At 45.6% G+C, this 8,090-nt stretch overlaps 1 protein-coding gene across 1 annotated transcript; it reads right to left on the bottom strand.

The window, feature by feature from the left end:
- Nucleotides 1-2,781: 2,781 nt before the first annotated feature.
- Nucleotides 2,782-5,059, bottom strand: LOC136451886 (uncharacterized). The gene is made up of 3 exons (XM_066452566.1): nt 4,797-5,059; nt 4,522-4,571; nt 2,782-3,160 (listed from the first exon to the last, which is right to left on the bottom strand). The coding sequence occupies exons 1-3, from the start codon at nt 4,864-4,866 to the stop codon at nt 3,005-3,007; spliced, it is 276 nt and encodes a 91-aa protein (XP_066308663.1). The 5' UTR covers nt 4,867-5,059; the 3' UTR covers nt 2,782-3,004.
- Between the last annotated feature and the right edge of the window lie 3,031 nt (nt 5,060-8,090).

Below are 8,090 nucleotides of genomic sequence, written 5' to 3'. Positions count from 1 at the left end.
GCCGTCGCCTGCCGCCCCATCGCATGAGGAGGAGCAGGTGCCCTAGGAGGATGCCAAGGAGGCATAGGAGGACATGCAGGAGGAGGCGCAGGAGGACGCGTAGGAGGACTATGATACAATAGGGAGTTCTGCTTCCTCTAGTTCGTCGAGCGTCTACTTGCAAGGCCCCGCGAGCCTCCCTCAGCGACCGATACCTCATGAGAGACATCGGCTGATTCGACCCAAGGGGAAAAAGTAAGTAACTTTAGATGTTATCACTACTTTATATGATATGTTGAAAATCAAAATAGAAACTAATAATTTTTCTTAATCACTTGGGTAGGAACTAGACGATTGTGGCGAGTGGAGGTGCTCACACACGCCAAGTCAATGACATCCTCGGTCTTCTGTGCAAGGAGCACTTCCCTGGCCTAGTTGAGTACGCCGGAGTGACAGGGCCGGCCTACTTGTTTGACCACTATGCCACCACCCCCGATGCTGTAGATCGGGATTGTAGGGTATTCAACAACAAGGCGGAGCGGATGAAGCAAGAGCTATGGGTAAGTCTTCCTCGCACTACATTGCTCAATACATCGCATTCATTGGACATTCTTGAAAAAATGAATGGATACATCGTGTTTGTATGCAGGATTTCTTTAGATGCCAGGACGGACATGAGGCCAGGGTGGATGCGGTGGCTACCAAATGCTACAAAAAACTAGTCGCGGACATGCATTACGAGGCGCGCATCCAGGCCGTCGTAACTTACCACTGGACCGTCCTTGGAATGAAGGTCACCAAAAGGGATGCAAGAACCATGACGCTGACCCGAGACTAGTACCTGCAGGTAAATACAGAACATTAATACTGATTTTTTTTGAGATTAAGTAGGCTTAATTTCATCTTCTGATATGTCATGTACTTGATGGCCTATAGATGATTCCTTATTGGTGCGCCGTGCATCCCCAATGCTGGGTATAGATGGTGGACAAGTGGTGCTCACACGAGTGGGAGGAGACGCACAACTTGTGCCGGGAGCGGCGTTTGATGATGCTAGGTGTAGCACACCATTAAGGCAGCCGCAGCCTCAGCGGATACGTAGAAACATGGGTACGCGAATTCATTTATTTATTCTAATGCTCAATTCTACATGATTTCTAATCATCTTGCTGTTTTTCTCGCAGTCGGCATCACATGGTGGCCAGCCTTGCTCCATCTTCAAGGCATTTGCTATGGCCCACAAGGGCAAGGCGATGTCCGATGTCGACTACAGCCCGAAGGACGGGCCCGAGGCGTACAACAATGCGGCCATCCACAACCACCTCAGTGAGTACACATCGATGGCAAGGGAGGTCCATAGACTAGAGTATGATCCGAGCACTGAGGACCTTGATGAAGAAGTCGTCATGAGGGTGGGAGGAGGCAAGAAGCATGGGCGGTACTGGATTGGCGACGACGCAATCGACTCGGCCGCTACTCCGAGTCTCTCCTAGATTCGAGCAAGAAGCACGAGCACAAGCCTGGCCATACAACCTCGGCAGGACATTTCACACCACCGGGTGGAGGCACTCGAGGTTATTCCTGGTTTATTCGTCGTTCATTGGTTTTTTCATATCTTTCCTTTGCATTATTGTAACATTGGGGTGAATATATTGTAGGCCCAGCTGGAACAAGAGAGGAGGATACGGGAGCAGATGCAGGCGAAGATGGAGAGGGTGGAGGCCGAGCGGGAGGCCGAGTAGCGGAGGATGGCGGACATTCTTCAGTACATGCAAAGTCTTGGTGCCGCTATGGGTGTAGTTCCGCCACCTTTGCTATTCGCTCCACCTACACCTCCACCTCCTCACTATTCTACTCATGTGAGTATAAATATTTTAGTTTGTATGTTCATGCTTACGGTCAAATCTAGTGGAGTATGAAAGTTTTATTCATGTATGGTATATATTTATCTTGCCTCACACATGCAATCTCTTCTCCTTTGTGCAGAATCAATCGGCGGTATCGAACGATCCTCATGCTTCAGCGAATCCTTCACCAAATCAATCTCATTGGCCATCTTGGTGATGATGCTTGTGGTTGTTAATGGTACTTCTATTTGCAATCGTGGTTGTAGATGATGGAGCACTTGGATTACTTGTGAACTTATTTATGATATATTGTGAGACATGTGACGTTTGTGATATATATATGTGACGTTTGTGATATATATGTGGTGTTGGTGATATATATGTGTTGTTGATGATATATATGTGATGTTTGTTATATATATCTTCTGTTTGTTTGGATGGGATGTAAAAAACAAATAAAAAAGACTGTTTTCAGTTACTTTGTCGAGTGCAATGGCCATGACACTCGGCAAAGTCACTACCTGGGAACATGCTTTGCCGAGTGCAAAGGCCATTGCACTCAGCAAACATCACAAATTTGCCGAGTGTCATGGGCAAGGCACTCGGCAAAAGGTCGCTTGTTTGCCGAGTGTCTGGCCGGTGGCACTCGGCATAGTGGCCACCTTTGCTGAGTGTCTGAGTCAACGGCGCTCGGCAAAGCGGCGACCTTTGTCGAGTGTTTAACCTTGACACTCGGCAAAGCCGCCGTCACGGTGACGCTCGCCGCCACGGCGACTTTTCTTTGCCGAGTGTCAGATTAGCACTCGACGATAAAGTACACTCGGCAAAGAGGTCTTTGCCGATAAACTGTTTACCGAGCGCCCTTTGCCGAGTGCCTGAGGCACTCGGCAAAGAAGTTGAATGCGGTAGTGTAGAATGAAGTGAGTACTCGATTTCAAACTGGAAGAGGAGGCCGGACACCAAATATATATACTACTAGCTCCCATAAGTACTGATAATAAGTTTCATACATACATCATACATGCACATATATCAACAGGTACGTAGTGTGGCACTGTGCACATGGACATATATAGTCACATGGTGATGATACATGGAATTTATTTGACAAATATATGTGACACTTGTGTAAGGAGGAGCGACTAGCAAGCAACATATATATATAGTGTGTGGGCTGGCTAGTTAGGTATGTCCTTGAAGTGAGGCTTAGCCATGGTGGGTGAAGGGTCGTAGCGCCCGTAGTCGTTCATCTTCACCTGCCTGAGAATTCTCTCGTGGACCACCACTGCCATTTCGTCGTCTTCCTGCAGCTGCTGCATGGATTCCGATGTCTCCTGCCATGCATGCATGAACAATTACACGCTAGCTATACTTGTTATAGGAGAACACAGCGAGATTAGGGTGCAAATATATAATATAGTGCGAAGACGCGATTAACCGCAACAACTATTGCAGACGTGCAATATTAAATAAATAAACTGATGTCTAAATATTCCTTTCATTCCAAATCATAGTTCATATAACTATCTGCAAGGGAATTAACTGGTACAACTACAGATAATATATTGGGGACACTTTCGACGTATTTCATATATTTATATATATTGTATGCTAAATATTTCCTTCATTTCAAATCGTAGTTCATTTAATTTTGGTTTTTTAATTAGTTTGATCTAGTTTTTAGGAAAACGTATTTGTATCTACAAGTTCAAATAAATGCACTATCAAAGCATAGTTCAAGAAAAATTAATGAAGCTAATTTGACGTCATAAATCTTGTGGCATTTCCTCTAAATAACTTGGTCAAAATTATAGAATTATTGCCATTTGATACGACAAAATCTAACCAGACTAGTGTTTGGGACTACTCCGCTCCACGTTTCTTAGCTCTGCTCCATGTTTTTTAGCCAAACGGTTTCAGCTCCACGCACTCTGTTCAAGAAAAAAGGGTGGAGTTGTGAGAGCACCTAAAGAGGTGCTCCACAAACTCTAATTTTTTGTGGAGCTGCTCCACGATGAAGTTTGGAGAGCAGAGTTTGTGGAGCAGTCTCAAACAACTACCTCCTATAATTTGGAAGGGATTGAGTATTTGACCAAAAAAAATGCTTTCATATATCCATACTGTAGCTGCTACCCATGGATTGTTTAAAGTTCAGTTCTGGGGATCAAGCATCACTATATCCAATATAGATATATATGGATCTATGTGCGTTCGATAGCTAGTGTCTATTTGACAGAGAAACTTATACAAATTTTCCCTAAAAAAACTTATACAAATTGGCTGCGCTAACTGGTCAAATAGAACTGACTGTCATAAAGGAATAATGCACGGAATGTATAGAAATAAACCATCTTGGAGTTGGAAAATTGCGTCTGATTATGCCTAGTCAACGTGTTGCATGTTCTATTGCCGTGCTCTTGAGAAGAAGAGGGAGAGGACGAGCCGGCCGGGGGCCAATAGGGAAAAGAAAACTAATAATTAATCCCATATTCGGAAGACTTTCAAGAAATTCTTCCAAGTTTTTTACATTAGCTTTTGTGCAATGCCATGATAATAACATGATTATATATAGTTGATCAATATACAAGAGCAAACAGAATATATATGCATCTCTAGCTAGCTGGATCATACAGTATACATAGTTATTATTCCTCCTTTTTTTCAAAGTGTAAAATATATATATATTGTTATGTACCATTGATTCTGATGCCTCATCTTTGTTCAGAAGCTTCTTCCTATGCCCTCCTGCATCAAGCAAAAGCTCCACAAATCACTACAGAAACTGAAGGACGATAAACTAGTATGTATATATGGGTCACGCACGTGAGATCTTATTCTTACCACACATACAAATCTTGTAGAACTGGATTTCTAATATATATAACAGTTTAAACGAAGAACGTCTTGGAAAAGAGAAGAGCACACACATGACCTGAATTGATCGACAAAACAACCAGCTAGCGCGCTAACCTGCCATGGCGGAGAGCAAGAGCGACGCCAAGACGAGGGCGACAAGATAATTCGACTTCCTGGGCTCCATGTCTAGCTCGCGAGGAGCATGCAGCCAGCTACCTTGAAGAGGGAGAGAAAAGCTTGGGGAGCAGCAGCAGCAGATATGGCCGGAGATGTGAAGAACCTGCCTTTCCTTTCCTTGGTTTGGACACAAAGGAACCTGCAGGTGCGAGCTGTCTGCAAGAACTAAGAGGAGGGCATGCACTGGCTTAGTGGACAAAATAATGGATTGTATATATATTGTCATTTATTTTGTTTCCCTGAGATATGTGAATCTCAGTGGAGTCCCTTTTGCAGGAATGCTGTTTATTAAAAAAACAAAAGGTAGACTAAAGGGGCTGGTCAGAGCTTTCCCTGTGGAATTTTGAGGGTCTTTGTCATCATTAGACTTGCTGGTTCAGCCTGCTTGATTAACAACTAGCTAGCCCCATAAGCTAAAGCTGGCTTAAGCCACTGACTTGTACCAGTACATGCCATGCAAGTAATCCCCTCTTTATTATTGTATTTGCTGGTGCATACCAACTGCATGCCTTGAGTGTAAGAATGGTATGGTATATACATATATTTTTTTATGATGAGAAGAGAAATTCTCATATGAAGCAATGCATGCCCTTGAGTGGATGCTGGTTGCTCACAACTATGGTGCCTTGTGGGTTCCACAAGAGGTTAGAATAAATCAATTAAGTGAACATGAAGGAATTCTAATTTGTGTATAATATATATGTGCATGCAGTTGGACAAAGGGTGGTCATTGGTCAGGGATCTGCAGGGTGTCTGATGGCCAGACATGGGACAACCATCAAGGCAACCAACATGCTGAGCACCAGGAGTCCAGTACCTCAGATAGAAACCATACATGATGCCTCTGGCTAATAACTTTTCTGGCATGCAGCCAAAGAATCATGCGGTACCTCTAGTTTAATTTGTCGTTTAACAAAACGTCTATGTCCTCAATAATACAGAAGTATTTCTACAAATAGCAATCACAAGATCACATGAAATGATTTCATCAGATTTATCATGAAGAATACTTCTAGTGTAGGATTTTCAAGCATTTTAGGTATTGTTAATTATTAAATATATCGAAAAGTCATAATTGCCAAAATTGTATATTATACTGTAAGTATCTGAAATCCTTGTTACCTCTAGTGGGATGAATAACATATATTAATTTGAAAGTGCACGCAATTATATGGAGGACAGCGTTAAAAAGAACTGTGCTACGCAACAGTCAACATTATGGGCTATACCATAAACTATTCGAAATATAAATACTTTAGCTAAAAGAGTCTGATAAAAGTATATGATCGTCTTGTTAGTGGGGAACTGCTTTAGTGCTTCGGAATATTGTGCCGTCTAATCAGATTAGGGGTGGTAGACAACGAGAATCGTAGCTAACTAGTGGAGAATAAAGACACCCAATTGCATGGACCTTTTCTTTTTTAACATGACTAAGATAGAGTCTGGTTCAATTCAAGTATTTCTATATCTATATGAAGGAATGGTTCTTCCGTACGTTGCCTGACACGTTTCTCCGATACGTGGGCTCATCTTGTCATCCACAACCCTTCAGCCAATTGTACTTAAATTCATTCAACGAATTGCTTCGCCGTCAGCAGGGACCTGGCCGTCAGTGCTCCATCCACACACTTGCCTACCTTTCTCCGATCACTACTACGAAAAAAGATCTGTAGCAACGGCTTAATTTTTTTTTAGGAACAGCTGGGGATGGAGCCGCCCCTACAGTGAGCGTGTTTGGGACCCACGAGACCAGCCGCCCCTACAAATGACACAGTAGGGGCGGCTGGTGATACGAGCCGCCCCTACAAATGGGTCGATTTGTAGGGACGGCTCACTCACCAGTCGCCCCCGGTGTTGAGATTTATAGGGGCGGCTCAATAACCAGCCGCCCTATAAATGCTGCACGTAAGCAATCAAATAACCTAACAAATAAATACTCGGCTTCAGCTTGTCGTTCTAGAGGCTTCTTCTCACCCCTCCGTTCTCTTCTTCGCTTTCTCCCTCCCTCGCTCTCCCGACGCCGACAGGGCGATGGCCGCTGGCGCGCGCAGCGTGGAAGCTGCGGCCGCCCCCTCCTCTTCCTCCTCCCCCTCGCATCGCCTCGCCCCCCCCACCGCTGGCTCCCCGTGCGAGGCGCTGGTGGCGCGACGGCGCCCCCCGACCGCTGTGCTCGGGAGCGCCGACCACCATCGTCACCCCCCGGCGAGGTCACCTCCTCCGAACGACGCGGCCTTCTCTCCGGCCCCTGAGCTAGCACGTTGACCTGGGTGGATGGCCCCCGGTGCAGCCATGCCGTCCTAGGGTTTGGCTGCCAATCGGCGCGTACGCCACGCCGCCACCGCGGTGCCCAGTTCTTCATCGTGCCCTTCACCGACATCAAGCACCCAGGTATGCCGGCCCCTTCGTTTCCTTTCCTGCTGTGCGAAACCGAGCACCTAGGATCTGGTTCATCTTCCCTAGATCAGGTTCATCTTCCCTAGATCAGGTCTGCGATTCTTCTGGCATACTCTGCCTTCTACCCCATGGAGGCGCGTCGGAGTCTCTCCCTTGCTTATTTGGAGGCTCGTTCGTGGCCGCCCCGAGCTTCGTCGTCGGGCTCTAGCGCCACCGTGGCCGGCTGCGGGGTCTGGTCCCCGCATCTGGGGGCGTGGGGGCCGGTGGTGAAACAGTTCGCATCCTCTGTGCTCTCCATGTCTGCCCACTTCATCGCCGGCGCCATTGTGTTCGTACGCCTCCTCTTCCCCAGCTTTTGCTTGCTAGTAGCTTGCGTGTGTGGTTTGCTCGACTACTCTGAGGTACTTGTGAGGAGGGGATCGGGCTTGTGGGTTTGGCTTGCTTCTTTGTGGCTCTGTGTTTTAGAGCCCAGATCTACTGCCCAAAATGGATGGAGGTGTTGCTTTACCGATTAACTGGCAACATTTCTACTGTCTGATTTTGCTATGTAGTTGTTTGATTGATTATTCTAGGATTTGATTTGAGCTCTCCTCTGTGGGCTAACTCTATTTACTTTGTACTTGCATGAATGAACTCTGCAAAAATTGTTGTAATTAAGGTTACATGGTTTGGTTTGTCAACCTCTAATGAGTATTGCAGCTACTGATATATCACAGTAGGGTCTAGGTCTTGTAAAAACATCGTCCTATTTATTCATGTACTGTTAGTAGGGTCTGTTTGTAAATTCCGTAGTTGGCGTTTTGCTTCTGTCTTCCTCCAATCAGGAATCTCCCGATT

This window comes from Miscanthus floridulus, chromosome 5, assembly GCF_019320115.1.
Source record: "Miscanthus floridulus cultivar M001 chromosome 5, ASM1932011v1, whole genome shotgun sequence".
Lineage (NCBI taxonomy): Eukaryota > Viridiplantae > Streptophyta > Magnoliopsida > Poales > Poaceae > Miscanthus > Miscanthus floridulus.
This window is presented reverse-complemented; position numbering and strand designations above follow the sequence as displayed.

Bases quoted from the DNA above. Each gene is read 5' to 3' on its own strand.
- LOC136451886 (XM_066452566.1), bottom strand. From the start codon at position 4,866: ATGGAGCCCAGGAAGTCGAATTATCTTGTCGCCCTCGTCTTGGCGTCG. The intron at 4,572-4,796 runs GTTAGCGCGCTA...TGCTTGATGCAG, and splicing joins CTTGCTCTCCGCCATGGCAG to GAGGGCATAGGAAGAAGCTT. The intron at 3,161-4,521 runs GTACATAACAAT...CATGCATGGCAG, and splicing joins ATGAGGCATCAGAATCAATG to GAGACATCGGAATCCATGCA.